General features: G+C 40.1%; 1 protein-coding gene across 1 annotated transcript in view; it reads right to left on the bottom strand.

Annotated features, from left to right (window-relative positions):
• Positions 1-399: 399 nt before the first annotated feature.
• LOC139209324 (uncharacterized) overlaps positions 400-16,145 on the bottom strand; it is a 29,606-nt gene continuing 13,860 nt past the window's right edge. Inside the window, exons 10-16 of the mRNA XM_070838974.1 lie at positions 15,091-15,177; positions 11,758-11,910; positions 10,007-10,136; positions 9,842-9,874; positions 9,374-9,471; positions 8,188-8,271; positions 400-1,737 (exon numbers count right to left, since the gene is read on the bottom strand). Of these exons, the coding sequence (XP_070695075.1) occupies positions 1,627-1,737; positions 8,188-8,271; positions 9,374-9,471; positions 9,842-9,874; positions 10,007-10,136; positions 11,758-11,910; positions 15,091-15,177 (696 nt within the window). The 3' untranslated portion in view covers positions 400-1,626. The remainder of the gene's footprint in view (positions 1,738-8,187; positions 8,272-9,373; positions 9,472-9,841; positions 9,875-10,006; positions 10,137-11,757; positions 11,911-15,090; positions 15,178-16,145) is intronic.

Raw genomic sequence — 16,145 nt, 5'->3', positions numbered from 1 at the left:
GTTGCAAATTTTTGTTCTAACAGTAGGAGTGATTATGATAATCATGACACCTTCACACCAACAGCTTCCTGCGCCATTGCTTTCTCTACTGGAGCAAATAAAGAAGTGCCTTGGTCAAAAGCTGGGAATTCACACTAGTGTAGATGTTGTAAATTCATCTTAATTTTAGATTAAGTCTACAGAGTTGAGAGAAAAAAATGTCAGTATGAAACAGGCCACAAAAGTTCTCAGAACTTTGAAAGTTCATGTGAAGTAGTATAAAAATATCCTGACATTTAGACGAACTTGTAATGGGGAGGAAGTCAAATTAAATGTCTTACCTTTTTACACAGACCTGGGAAAACCCGCAAGTCAAATGGGAGGAAGTGTACAACAAACAGAAATGGAAGTGTTTTAAAAAGAAAAGAAAAGTAAAGCAGTAAAGACTGTATAACTATATAACAAGAAGACAATAAATGCACAGCTATTATGTTTATCTGTGTCCCTCTAAAAGTAAAACTAATTCCAAAGTAAGGGAGAAAATGGACACGCTGAGTTTTAGTTGATTTTGTGTACAAGCTTAAACTTAGGTCACTTATCTTTTTTTAATTTCAAAAGCAGCACAAAGACTTTACATGATGGGGAAAAAAGACCGTAATGATCCATCCAGCTACAATTCTGACAAATTGGAAATGTAAAAAATAATAATAAGATAAAGCTGTGTGAAGGAGACAGTTAATGAAATGGTTTTGCATGTTTCCTGCAGATGCAAAGTTTTAATTAAAACCAGTGGTTTGTCCTTTGACAAGAAAACGTGCATCTTTTCCTGCTCAGTGTGGGGTCTGCTTCATTATCAGTTCACACTCACAACTACAAATAGTGTTTGCTGTCAACTGATTAAAATGTCACACACAGAAGCGGTTTAACACATAAATCAGCTGTACCCACTGCTAAGGAATACCCTTCTTCCTGTTGATGGCAAATTGAATGTTTCTAATCACGACGTTGCCACAGTGCAGACGTGGTCTTTAATCACAGGCAGCCTTGGAGCTCCTCCTTGGAGCACCAGGACAGGAAATGCCCCAGACCAAAGCCCGATTGCATGTTCAAAATAATCGCAAGTAGTAAGTACGCCAGCCTTAGCTGGCCCAAAGTGCTGTCTATTCTGTTCCTCCGTGCCAGCACAGAGCTGTGGGTATTAGCAGCACACTTCAGCATCCAAGTGTGTCTTACAACCGAGGGCTTTCAAATCTTTCAGCACTGATTTGTCTCAAAACAAATGTTAGCAAACACAAAGTCGACCCAAATCAAACCAACCTCTGACACGGGATGCTGCGACTTAGATCACTTTTATATTCACAGAATTGATTTCCACTGACGTTGTCGTCCTGTCGTCCAGGTGCATTAGCGTCACTATACGCTTCATACTTTTTTTTCCCCACACAATGAATTGCATCCACTGCCCATTATAAAATAAACTATCTGTACAGTAATACAGGAGAAAAATACAAAACACAGAATAACACAAAAGAAGAACATCAAACGCTGCATTATCCTCTATCTTTCTGAACAGTGATGAAGAAGATAGGATCTGTTTGGTTTGCTTAATAAGCATCCCTGCAGTCTCAGCGGTTACTCATATGAACACTAAACAGTGTTTATAATTTCAGCATGGGCCCTCTTGAAGTCATGGACAAACTGACAGATCAACCCAAACAGCTCCTGAGAGTCTTGACCCGCTGGTTCTCCGAATACGACCTTGACAAGGGAAAAGCAGGATTAGTGTCTTGGAAATTAAAAACTTTAGTCTGACAGCAGTTGCAGTTTGTGAGACCTTTGAGCCTATAAGGTATATTTTATAATAAACAACTTCATTTGCTTTCATTAGTGGGCTGGCGCCGGGTCGTGCATATTCTTCTCGACAATAGTCTTTTGGTATAATTAACTCATATACTGCTTCAGCATGCGATCCATTTCTTGAGTGCACTTATACAATGAGGCAGACATGCACAGCTCAATTAATGCTTACACCTTGGTGGTTAGGGGTCACTGGCACAAAACTGTTAGTAATTCTCAAATCAAACTTTATGAGAAAGGGTCACAGTGGGTAAGTGTACTAATGGGCTTATTGCATGCTGTTGACTGTGCAACCTGAGGTTCAGGCTCGAGCTACGCTGCTCTCACGCTCTCCTCATTCTCTTTACTCCTTATTATGTTTAACAGATTTTAAAATCCCATTAGGTGCTTTATTTCCTTATTCTGTTTTTAAGATTACCAGCAAATCGTTGTGTGCTATAAATCTTACAGCAGCCGTACCAGGCAGTTGCCTTGCACACAAAGACACACACACAGGCAGCCTTCAGCACAGTTGGACTTCATTTTACTTCCTTTTATCGTAGAAAGATTAATTACAGACTATTTAACGGCTTAGTTTGACATTTTTTCTTTCTTGCTGAGAGTTAAATGAGAAGATTGATACCGCTCTCACATCTGTACTGTAGGTATGTAGCTGGAGCCAGGAGGAGAGACTCCAAGAAGTCACGGCTTCCAGCCAAGAAATAGCCCAGAACATCACCCCTTCCCCCATGAAACGTAAAACGATGAATTGTTGTTGAATTTACACCTTACTAAAACAAACTCTTTACTCTATCGAGTTGATGGATTTTGAATGGTAACAAGGATTTTGTTACCTTGGGACAGAGCCAGGCAAGCCTGTTTCAAGTCTCTCTGCTAAGCTAACAATACTCATGGCCACAAGAGCTAGTTTCAGCTGGTTTGGGCAGACTGAGGTTTTGAGGAGGTAGAAATAATGTCATTGGTCAATGGCAGATCGAACTACTACAATTTCAAGGTTTTAAGTTTCAGTGTGCTGAATAAAAACCAAATGTCTCTGCATGGAGAAATTTAGACTCAGCAAGAGAGAAAGAGAGCCTGGCAAATCACTTAATTCATTAATCACCCAGTTCTCATCATTGGGGCCGGCCCAATGAAGCGAAGCATGATTTCAGGCAGAGCACTGAGGTTGAACTTGTAGTAGCTGATTCATCCAGGCTCCACAATCACTGGCTGATTCACAAATGTATGACCGTCATACAGACTAGTCACTATTATATTCATACATTATATTGTACAGCACGTCCATTACAAACTGAGCCTTGCTCATGCTTATATCTGTTTTCTGCTGCTTACCAACCCAATCTATATGTGACCTATTTGATATTGATTTAAGTAAGATTTAATGTTCATGTATATATATATTCCAGCAGAATCTTTGTTCCTGCTTGGATTTGTGAAGAGTGGTTATTGCAAGAATATAGTGGTTTATTGATAATAACTAATCAGTCTATAAATGATTACACTGGCAGAGTAACAGCTATATTGTCTGTGAGACGTTGCTCAGCTCCCCCAAAAGCTCAAAATGTAATTGCTGTCAGTGAGTGTGTTTGTATTAGTGTGTCTGCTGACATTTCTGAAAGGTTTACACAGGTGGAAGACGCCTGTTTTGAGCAAAGTCCTTATTAGCTGAGTGCTGATGGAGCGTGATGTCAGCTCATTAATAACACCTGTTCTCTCTGTAATATACAACACCCTCACCTCAGATGTGTAAATCAGCCTATTTCCATATTGTACCCAATATTTTGTACAATCTGTCACAAAGAGTTTTTATTTTACTCCGTGTGAGTGGCACAATCCTCTGCACAGCCCGTTCGTTGACCGGCCTCCTTGTTTTCGGTGCATGTTAAATATTTGCATGCATTTTTACACGCACATGCTGTGCCCAGAAAAAGGCCCTCAAGTCTACCATCACACTTCAGAATGGCTTCGGGAAAGTAAAGCTCTGTCCTCTTCTATTAATCAGCGTGTTTCCACTTTAACGAGTGAGGATGAGAGGGATTAATGAGGAATGACTGCTGGTTGCATTGGCTGCATGTTTATCGTACTGAGGTGGTAAATGCTAAGCTACCAAACACAAAAATAAAATTTGGAGCTCCTTCATCTTCACGCTGGCATCAGAAAAGCATAATTGGTATATCTAATCCATCAAAGCCAGTAGCACAGCGGTACACTTAAACTCCTGATTAAAGCATTACTAAGCACTCCTCAGTACGACCATTAAGTAAATGGTGTATAACACACTACACAGTGGCTATAAGCAGATACAAGTGTTTATTAATGAATTTGCCAACATCTATAACTATGATATTTCTTCATAGGTGAGGTTACATGTGTCCTTATCTTTATATTGGCTCACAACTACATTATAGTGTGTAATGAGCCAATTATTACATGTTCATATGTGCTTATAAAAAGCCAAATTGTGCTTGGCTGTTAACTTCATAGATACAAATAAAGGTATAAGACTAGACACTGAAGTGTTCATTACACCTAACAGAGGCATCTTGTGTCATCTTTAATCTGCAGGTTTGAGTTGTTTGCTTTTAGAAGCAAGATTAAAAGCATTTTACCTGCAAGCGCTGAGGTGGAATCGATTCTGTAAAGTCATGTCTTATTGATGTGGTGTATTATAGATATGTATTATATGAAGAGGAATTGGTAATGTGACATAGCTGTCAGCCTGTTATGATGAGACATGCAACATATCTAAAATGCAAAGCATGTTACATAAAATGTCTCTTTCTGTTTGATACTTTTTTGCTTTTTTTCAATCATGCAGCCAGAATAACAACTACAAAACAAAAAATAACCTCTCCAAACCCCCAAAAATTTCATGAGCTTCTTCTATGTTTAATAAATTTGCATGTTGGTTATTCAAGGGCATCATTATGAATTCTCCTCCCCCGTGACAAGATGTGACTAAATATGACGCCTATTCCCCAACCTGCTGCTCCCTTGCACAACACTGCAGCCCAGTCAGTCCCAATCATTTTCTCTAATGCTCCTCAAGGGCTTTATTGTATATGCAGCAGGCTTCACACACACATTATTAGAACAGGGTCCCTACTCAGTGAAGTTAGGGGAGGAGGGATGGGGGGGTGCAGGTGGGGCTGGGGCCTCGGGTTTGTCCAGCTTCAAACTTTGACTAAACTTGGCCGAGCAATTATTTGATGGCGTTGGGCTCTGAGATTCAAAGCAGACACAAAATGTGCTCATAAGGATCCATACAATCAAAAAAGTACATTTCAAACTTAATTATTCAAAGGTGAGAAAACCGCTCTGAAATATATATCAATATGTCAGGATTCCTGTGGTGCACCTTTGATTTAAACATGCAGGGAGGATGGCGCACTTTGGCACCACTGCTTGGTGATTAAAAACAACTCCTGGCCTGAAGGAGACACTACAGTTAAAGGTCACACTGTTAAACTTTAAAAGGCCACAGCACTACACCACCAGACTATTTTCAATAATACTCGGCAGAGTGATTAATGAGAAGAATAAGGAATAATACTGAAGCCTTAAGGATTTGTGATGTTTCACTTGAAAGGAATAGTCTGACATTTTGGAAAATATGCTTATATATGGGTGTAGATGCCATCCCTAAGAGGACTGTCTATTTATAAGGTTTTTGGATATGGTTTCAATATATACAATTTGATTGTGCATAAACCAATCCAGTTTGGGGGGTAACGTTTGGTATAATACTAAATGTAGTATTGTAATGTAGTAGTATAAATTATGTATACTATCTCATCAAGAGCATTTGTTTGCTATTGACTTCCCACTTACACTGAGTGAGAAATAGTCTTTTTAAAAGGCCAGGTTCGTTTAAAGAGGATGCTGTAATGAGGTGTAGCTTTAAATGGTTTAGTCCAACATCATCTCATGACTAGATTTCCTGTCACTTTCATTGAAACATTATGTACATAATGCCATAATGCCATCATGTTGTTTGTGTCTTTAATTCATTTTGACTCATCAGCAAGTTTCAGACTAAAAAGGAGAGGGGGAAGATGACCCTGGGTGCATTTTTCCTAAAAAAAACGACTAGATGCTGTCTTGCCCCAGGTTTTTATAATTATCAGATCAATTTTACATGTTGCTTCAAGCTAATGAATGGTTACACACATTAATCTCCTCACTGGGGGACAAACATTTTTCTGTGCTGGTTCTTGTCATCACACAGATGTTGTCTTGCTTAGAGTAAGACGAGAAGATAAGAGGAGAAGATTCACTTCCTACCACTCTCACATTAATACGCTAAATACTGCGCGAAGCTGCAGTCAGTGAGCTTAGCTTAATATAAACAGTGCAAATCAGGCAGAAACAGCTCGTCCTGCTCTGTCCAGGAGTAGAAAAACACAACCCTCCCGCACTCCTAAAGTTCTCTTATTAATCCGTTATTTTTGTTTGTTTCAGTTGTACAAATATCAAAGTGAGAAAATGATAAGTTGTGGATTCACTGGTGTTATGTGTCAAACTATATCTTTATCGGGGGGCAGTGATTTCATCCAGGATAGCTGTTTTCCCCTGTTTCCCGTCCTTATGCTGAGCTAAGCAACATCTGGCTGTAGTTTCATATTCATCATGCAGACATTGGAGTCGATTTTCTAAAATCTCATCTCTCTACAAGGACACAAACAAGTATTTTTACTCAAATGTTGAATCTTTACCTTGTGAAAGCCTAAGCACCATGCATAAAAGCAATTCTACTACCCTTATTACATTTACACTAGTCACAAAGGAAGAGCTGCAGCCTAAAACATGAGAGAGTGTATTAGTTTTAATCAGTTTATTAATAATGAAAAAATTGTTGAATGTCATGTTGTCATTAAGGTCTGAATGTACAATATAATCACTGTCCTACAAGTGTAATTATTAGTGTTAAGTGGAATTTTTGTATATATTGTTATATATGCATTGCATACACATCCACAGACAACAGATGGAAATTAGCAGTGTGCTATACCCGGTCCAATATATTTATTGGATACTGTCCCTGTTTCGAATAAAATTTTAAATGAAATGACAATTGGCGACGGATGCTGAAGGTTTGACACAATATTGGCTGCAGAGGTTATCCCTCTTATTCTTTGTGCACTCTTTTGAACGTGCTCAGTAAGAGGCTGCTGAGCCCTTTTGCTTACTCATGTGCAAGTTGTGGAAAGAGTTTGCAGAGCACAGGAATCTAATTGTGGGCCAAACATAGAACAATTCCCTCCCAGGCCTAAAGCTCCCAGCTCAGGCTATAATATCTCAGTGCTCGAACACAGCAGGAAGGGTAAGCGAACTCCCTATGATGATGGATTGTCCATAGAGATATGGGAAAGATGAGAAAATAGGCACCACTTTTGTATTGATTGTTTTTGGTGGGGACTCGATAAAAAAAAGACATAGCACCTGTTAAGATGTCAGAAGTAGGCTTGAGCTCTATAAACCTAATCTAACCAGGTTAGTGAGCAGAGAAAATGCCCTCCTTCATAGGCGATGTGATAAAAGAATACACAGGGACCGGTACCGCCACTAAATCTGATGATGTGTGTGACAGAGGAAGTTTCTTTATGAGAGCTCTGCCGCCGAGACAAATGCAGTTCTCAGACAAACTCATTAAAAAAATATATCATTATTTTTTGTCTCAGCGAGTCTAGCAAACATTAGTATTAAATCATGAATAGTGCCAGTATGAATTAATATATTGTGGCATGTTAATAATATATTCAAAATAAGAGGTCACTAAATGAAAAAAAAAAGTATGAACTATTTTTCTGCAAAATCAATAAACTTAAGAACTTTAATGGTGTGTATGCAAATAATTTGCTTTTTTTAAGAAAGCCATCAGAAACCCACCAGGAGTGTGCTTACAGCTCCTCATTTTGAATGTTTTGTAGACCATCCAGCGACATGACATCACACATTTAAAGGTCAGGATGAACTTATCTCTCACACTTTTTGGCTACAGAAGACAGCAACAGTTGTTCAATAATCCAGAAGAAATTATCATAAGGAGTGAGGGCAGCATTGTTCAAAGCTGCAAATCAGTGGTTGCTTGCTGTTAAACGATGCAAAGGTCATGGCTATGCACTGTGTACCCGATGCATTATGTCCTCATGTAAGCCCTGAGGGACACGCTGTGAAAAAGAAGTAACCTTGGGGACTTTCTCCTCTGAAATATATGTACTCTCTCGAAGTAGGGTGAGGAGATAAGATGACAAATAATTGAAGAGGGCCATCAAGACACTACTGGAACAGACGACAATCCATCTCGGAGGCTGTACAAAGGAGATATTGAAATAATAACTCAAGGATTACCAGTATGACAGAGTAGAGTTTCTTCATCTCCTCACACGTCTTCATCAGCGCAGAGAGATCAGTCTTGTATTTCTCAATTGCCATCTAGGGTATAGAGAGAAGCGCAAGGAATGCCTGGTGAGTTTACCCATTCATTATGTCAGTCACTGCTCAAACTTTGATGTTGTCTGTTTGGGGTGAACTCTACATAGCTTATATTTAGAGCTGGGATACAAACACAATTGTATATTCAAATAAACATCATAAACCGGGCCACCTGCCATCAAGACTATTCTAATTTGAATTGCATGATTTGATAGGTTTAAGCTGCTTTGTGAAGCACAATCCAGGAGTAATTTAAAGGAATCATTTGACATTTTATGAGATATTGTATTTAATTTCTTGCAAAATGTTTGGTGAAAAGATCAATACCACTCTCATGTCTGTGCTTTAAAACTGAATCTAGAGCCAAGAGTTTATTAGCTTAGCTTAGCATAAACACTGAAGGCAGGGGGAAATAGCTACCTTGGCCCCCGTATACAACCACAAATTTCTTGTTTTCACATTTATGTGTGTATAGATTTAAAAAAACAAGACGCAATGTGTTAATTTGAGAGTTTTTAGGTGCTGTTAGGTGGATGATTTGGAGCATCCAGGCTAGCTGTTCCCCTATGCCTCCCAGTATTTCCGCTATACTAAGCTAATTGACCCCTGGCTCCACCTCCTGAACAAACTTATCATCTAACTCGGGGGAATACGGGGATTCGAGGATTATGTTTGACTTCCTTCTATAAGTTTTATGGACAGATTTATGGACGTTCATCCTAAATGGACAAGGGAGAACCTGTCAGCACTGTTAACACTGTGTCAACAGTGTAAATGAGGTCTGTGTGAGAGGGAGATGTATGGTAAATATCAGGATATCAGGTCAGTAGGGGGGAGGGTTGGCAAAAATATTACTGCAAAAAACTGGATGCAGAGCACATTATCTGTGCATATCCAAATGATGTATTTGTTATTGTTTACATCCCCGGTGGCATCATTCAGCCAGTAAAGGAAGAGAAGAAGATCATTAGCTGATGGATACAAAGCACATTGTAAACAATTCATTTGTGCCAGAAACAATGAACATAATCAATATTGTGTTTGTTTACAAGAAGACACATCGACCCTTTAAATGAATGTGTAAATAAATAATAGACTTCACCTTAAGGTCTTTAGAGAAGCTTGGGTGATGGACTCCAGCATTTCGTTTCTTTGAAGTTTTGCTAAACTGGATGACTTTCTGCAGTTCATTCTTCAGGACTGAAGCAACACACACACACACACACACCTTGGTTAACATCCATCATATTTGACCAGTGAAGCAAATAGCTGCTTTAAATCAGAAGCTGTCTCCTGTGTGATCCTGTGAAGTGCCGTATTTGTGCTTGTGGCAACTGTTTGTCAGTCATCATACAGACAATATATTGGATTGCGCCCAAATATTCCCCAAACAGTGGGATGCAATAAAGTATGCCGAAAGTACAATTGCAGTAAGATCTCGTAAATGTTGCTATCACACTTCCACACAAATAACTTAGGTTGGCACAAAAAAGTGAAGTCACTATTACAGTGATCTCAGCAAATCGGAGAGCAACAGCCTGGATACGGTAGTAAAATGTGATCTACTCACCATCTACTTCTGCGGTCAGGCCTTTGATGGAAGCTTTCCAAAAGAGAAGGGAAAAAAAACAGTGACACACACACACAGAAAATACACGTTTCACTTAACAGACCACAATTGAAAAGTACCACACAGATTTTTTTCAGCTTTGATCAAATCTTGATTAGCAAATACCTCCCGGGACAGTTTCAAATTCTGCCAACTCCTGAGTAAAAGTGGCCAAGCACGGTTCATGCAACATGATCTGCTCCACAAGGGCATGAAGCAAGGTGAACTTCTTGTCTCTCCCACGGAGCTGCGAGAGCTGGCGAAAGAGAAAACACAATGAAAACAGGGCACAACCTCTACGAATGTTTAGTTCCTGCCACATAGCAAGCAAGGACTCACAAGACAAAGGAAGCAACACTGTGATATCTACGCCTGTGTGTGCTGCTGCAAAATGCAGTTTACTCAGTGAAGGCCGGGGAAAGTGTAGGATGTTAATGCACAGGTTTTGTCCAGACATATAGGATGCTTTTCATCTACGCCACACATCCATAGCTTTGTGTATCTTTATTGTCAGCAGAGGTTTACCTTGGATTTTCTGTTTGAAATTACTTAAAATGTCACTATTATACACTTTCACGTATTTGTATAAAATGGTAATAGTGACTTCTGCATCTCGAGCCATGCTGCACTTGCTGGTGCCACGTAATTGAAATGTAAGAGAGACCTCTCTAATCCTGTGATAGGCACTCATGGTATTTTTCGAGGTTGTGCTGTTTACCAGCTTAAGGCCTCTGAGGACCATATGTACAAGACATGCACCAAGTATTGATGCTCACAAGTAAAAAGAAAGAACCAAATAAAAGAAAGATCTGAGATAACCTTGATGTATTTTTCTTGGAAGCAGTCAGCCATTAATTTGAGGAGAGCTTGTCTCAAGCAGCAACAGTTTACTATTCTCAATTAGACCTGGAAACACCTCTGAGGGAACATGAGGCCTCAGCTTCATTAAATGGAGCCGAGGACATTTTACTTCTGTGCCAAGAGCGCTGCCCCTTAAACCTTCCCAGTAGAGAGACTTGCACACAAAAGAGTGGTTCAGACTAAATTTAGAGGAAGACAGAAAATATTCCCAGAAACCCTGGATAACACTTAAAACTATACATCTCCAACAACTACTAAAACTTTAATGGAATAGTTCGTTTGTTTGGTAATACGCCTGCTTTCTTGCTGAGAGTTAGATGAGAAGAGTGACACTACTCTCATATCTATAAGGGAAATATGAAGGTACAGCCAGACACTGGTTATCTTAGCGTAGCACAAAGACTGGAAACCAGCACCTGAAGCCTACTAATTAGCACCTTATGTAATGTATGTGTGCATTTGTGCTGGACTTTTTCTTCAATGACTTCCTGAACTAGCTGAGGCTAGTTGCTTGCTCCTGTTTGCAGCCTTTATACAAAGCTAAGCTAACCATCACTTGGCTACAGCTTCATAATTGCCAGACAGATAAAAGAGAGGAATCAGTCTTCTCATCTACCTCTTGGCAAGAACACAAATAAGCAAAACATCAAACGTTCCAAAACGTCAAACTGTTCTTTTAAATGAACCGGAAAACAGGCACAGACATTTTGTTTTAATGAAAAGATCCTCTTGCTGACTGCAGTTAATGATGTTTCACTTTTAAAAGATTCAGCCACTGGTGGCCACACTTTATGCAGAGTTTAATTTGTCCTGCAACGCCAGGCAGTGACACATCACACAAGTGTCAGAAGGACTGTGTCAGAGACCTGAGTGAACCTGGGCAACCACAACAGGAAGGATGAGAGAAAAAGTTGTAAGAAGATGCAGAGGAGCCCTGCTGTGTATATCAATGAGTAGTCTCATTAGCCTAGTGCTGCAACTCAATCAAAGGTCACGCAACAGTGGTGGAGTCCTACTTTAGTTAAGGAGGAGAGGCGGAATCCCTTGGCCTTTTCCTTTCTGGCGTTCTCATTGAGGTAATTGCCAATGGCGAGGAGGTACTCCAGCACGGAAACAAATGACCTGCAGTTGTTCAGTTGCATGCACATTGTGATCTTCTGGTTAATCAGCTGGAAGACAAACACAGGGGCACAGAGCAAAGTCATTCTGTTCTGTAATCCAGCCGCACACATACTCACACGTTTATTTCTCTACATAACTACTGGGAAATTTAAGTGGAATAAGGCTGAAGCTTGTTTTTGGACTCTCTGTGCTGAGAGCGCAGACAAAAATAACTCAAGGCTTTAGTATTTTACATCTCACAACACCTCATTTGACCTCATAAAATGAATAATCAAGGCCTTGTTGTTTGGTAAGATTATTATTTGGTATGCAATTGTGTCAAGTACAAATATCCCTCTAGAATATTGCACAATTTCCCTTCTTAACCAGTCCTGAACGGACCCTGTTGAATATGGATAGAAATCATACTGAGAAAACTGAAAAGAAATGAACATGGGATTTTAGGTTTTTGCCAGTGGTGTTGGAGAAAAGAGGAGTTGATGCTAGGGGAATCCTAGTCCTTGACAAAGAGTTAACTTTTCCAAATAAAAGTCCATGCCAGCCAGAAACAACATTCACACCATATGCTCCTGTTTTAAGAATAACTTCCCAAAACCTAGCAGTGGGACAGCCTAAATTACAAAGAGGAGAAAGCATAATATATCCAGCTCCATTACATCTACTGGATTTGCACAGGACCATCTGTACCTTCATGGCAAACTACTGTAGTTTTTATCAAACATAATTGAGAAAGCTCAGCTTTAGACTTCCATCTGATTTCAAAATATTTATTTCACAACAGTAATTCAAAAAGTAAATTGTTATAGAACAAATTCTAAGTGTGATGCTGTATGCAGCTTGTTACTTTAAAGACAAAATGGAAAAAAACCAAAATAAGAAAGATCTACACATAAATGTATCTAATCAAATGTAGCTAACCCCTCCCATCATGTAAAACTGGTGGATTATAGCCATGCGTGGTCTTAGCTAGCAGGGTAATATCACAGAAGGAGGTATGGTGTTTGAAATTCCAGTTGGCAGAAGCTTTGTTTACATATCTGAAAGAGCACGGTTGTGCTCTATTTTACCAATTTCTCCCTCGTCTTCCACCTCCTGATCTGGCAGTTCAGCCCCAGACCTAGCGCCATTCAGGAAGGGTCCCAGCAAGGGCGGTGCTCAGCCAACCTTTAGATTTGTGCTCTATGAGAAGTGTTTTCAGCCAGTCTTTTTCAGTTTCACATGAGAAAAGTCTTAAAGGATAAACACTAACTGCTTGGTTTGGTTAAGCTCTCCTCCGGGACCTTCCGCAACCATCTCCCACGCAGAAAATGAGAAAGTCCCAAACGGGGCTTGGTGCAGGCCGATAGGTGCACAGCCCAGTATTTCACTACAGCTCCATGTCGCTCTGTATTCGCATCCCCTGGGATCCAATCAAATCTGAAAGATGGATTTAAATCCCTCTCGTGACTATCCCCCCACTTCATTTTCCATTTCATTTGGAAAAATGTCACATTACGGAAGCTAAAGATACTCTTAACTTCCCTTTCATTGTGACTTTATTGGAAAAAAGAGACGTGATTAACGAAACTGCTGAAAAAGCTACATTTGACTTTACCATTCAGTACATCACAGCCTCGGGGGATGATTCCCTGTCCAGAGCTCTTCTTGTCTCCTGCATCACTGGCTTTGGTTCTGTGTCTTTGACTCTCTTATTTATATTTGGAAATGGCCTCACACAAGCAGAGCACAGTAAACAGTTTAAAGACACCACCAGGTCCACAATGCAGAGTAAAAGCTGTCATCCTGGCAGTGAAACTCAGCGACAACAAGCACATTTTGGGGGAGAAACATCCCCCAGGTGGCCACTTCTCCATTTTCCCTCTTCAAGCCATGTCTGTCAGGTGGCGAATAAATCCCCCTTAATGTTCAGGCTTTAAGAAGTCTGTCGTGTCAGAGGATTGAAGGATTTAGAGCACTCCAGCAACAGAGAGGACCCTAACCTCTCCATGTTTTAACACATTTTATTGTAAAACAGTTACACACTACACTGTGGACTGTAGATTAGAAAGCAGCATGCTGTTTGTCACAGAGCACCTGCACGCAAACACCAAAGTCTGGTCAGAAGTTGACCTTTGTTTACTGTACAACACAGTAGAAAGAGGAACAACATCAGAAACAAGGAGCTGGGAGTGAATTGAAACTTAACGAAAGCGCTAATCTTTCTTGTCGAGTCATCTCGCAGCACACGATATGCTTGTCTCTGTGTCTTAGACAAAGAAAAATTGCTGTCACAGTCAGTGGATTACAGTGCCATCATTCTTATCCATTGTTTCTCTTGATTCCCAGACAGTCAGCATACAAGAGATTAGGACTGAAGCACTGATGCTGAAAGGAACAGAAGCTTGAGAGAATCGCATTAAAGAAAAAGAGAAACGACAGAGGAGCTGGGAGGTATTCTTGTCTGACTGCAATATCTTCACACCCTGCAGTCCCCAATGCCAATAAACAACAATCTTCTATAGGAGTGTTAACGATTAGTCAGACTAATGATAAATCTGAAATGTTTAGAAACTCGCAATGCATGAGCCTTAGACAATTGGCTGTTGTGTGTAGGGGTGAAGAAAATGCTAAAATGCTTTTTTATTTTGTTGTACCTGTATTAATTTGAGAGCATTTGCCTTTGAAGCGAGTTCAGAAGTTTGTTGAATGACGTTAAACTCAGGAATTTTTCCACAGCTCTCCCCAGTGAAAACCTCAAAGTGGGTTTTCATTGGGTTTCTGACAAAGATAAAAACTTTGTATGTTTTACACCACCTACGGAAAAATAATGCTTGATTTGATTAAGAGTCATCTTTCCTTCTCCATCAAATGAAGAGAGCTGTCTTAAAGTGCCTCTCATGCCTTTCAGTTTTCAAGACTCTTAACCATCTAGCAAATAGAATAGAAACTACTTCACCCACCACTTCAAACATAAAGTTCAAACTGCAGGGAAAAAAGGCTTTCATATATTAATGTCAGTTTGTCCTCAGATGTTCTTTTCATTTATGTCTAAAGCCACGAGGTATCTGACCATTAGCGTTTGCATTACCGAATACATTTGCATGTTCGTGCGTCGTCGTGTGCTGTGGATGCCATTTTTAATTTTTTTTTTACCCTTTTTCAGCTCGTGGGAATGGGACAGACTTTAAAACAGCTCGATATCTGATTCAACCTTTGATTTGACTCCACAGGTGATGGCGTAAACTCACTGGCTGCAGGTCGTTCATGCCGATCGGGAGCTCTCTCAGAGTCAGCAGCAGGTCGAGCTGTGTGCTCAGGCTGGGGATGTTGCACATCTGTAGCAGGGAAAAGATGTGAGCGTAATCAGCTGTGTGTATACAGAGGAGAGTGCAATTATCACATCATCAAACAGCCTATTTCCATGTCATTATTCCGAATTATCTAAAAATGCTGGAAGAGACAGTCAGCGGATGGCTGCAGCTTGTTCTCCCAGACTCAACCTCTTTGGCGAGATTACCTCAGGCAAAAGCAGAGTGCTGCAGGCCTGTCGACAGGCTGATTTAATAGAGAAACTGAAGGCTTGACACCTTGAAACGATTGGCTGAGCTGCCTAGTCGACCTTTGAGTCGGTGCTAACCTCTAATAAATCACTCCACATTGTCAGACCGTCTCGCTCATGCTCAAGCACTGTCTCCCAAAAGCCAAAGGGCACTTGGTCTGATGGATGGTTAAAGAAAGATATTAATATTAGCGTTAGATATCAAGACCATGTAATCGTTTGGCTATTTATTTAAAAGAAAATATCCCAGAATGTCATCCCCCACACTGTAGAGCACCGCGCTCCTCGTCTTGTCACATTTTCTGACACATTTTAAATTTCTAATGGGAGGTTAACAGATCACACTGATTTCATGCCAAGGTAGCACTGTTATAATTTAATTCCTGCTGGGATAAAATTGTGTTCGCACATTAGTCATTGAGTTTTCCTTAGAAACCCTCATGTTCACTAAATCTGAGATATAAAACGAAATGCTCTCTAAGAGGATTTCTGCTGTGGCACAGCACAGGATTTAAGCTCGCAGCGAAAGCATGATGGGCATGACGAACACACAAAGACCTCATATACAGTGTAATGCAACAGAATGTAAGCATTTTTAGGATCTGATTCATCTTAAGGAAAAGGTCAGTCCTTCAGCGCTAATATACTGATAGCTCTGTTTAATGGTAATGGTAATGTTTCCCAGATGCCTGTCTTGTCTCCTCCACAGACATCCTGAGTGAAAGGTGATTATTCAGAGCTGTT

Source organism: Pempheris klunzingeri, chromosome 11 (assembly GCF_042242105.1).
Source record: "Pempheris klunzingeri isolate RE-2024b chromosome 11, fPemKlu1.hap1, whole genome shotgun sequence".
In the NCBI taxonomy this organism is placed as follows: Eukaryota; Metazoa; Chordata; class Actinopteri; order Acropomatiformes; family Pempheridae; genus Pempheris; species Pempheris klunzingeri.
Note: the sequence above shows the minus strand (reverse complement) of the source record. Positions and strands in the feature narration are given on the sequence as shown.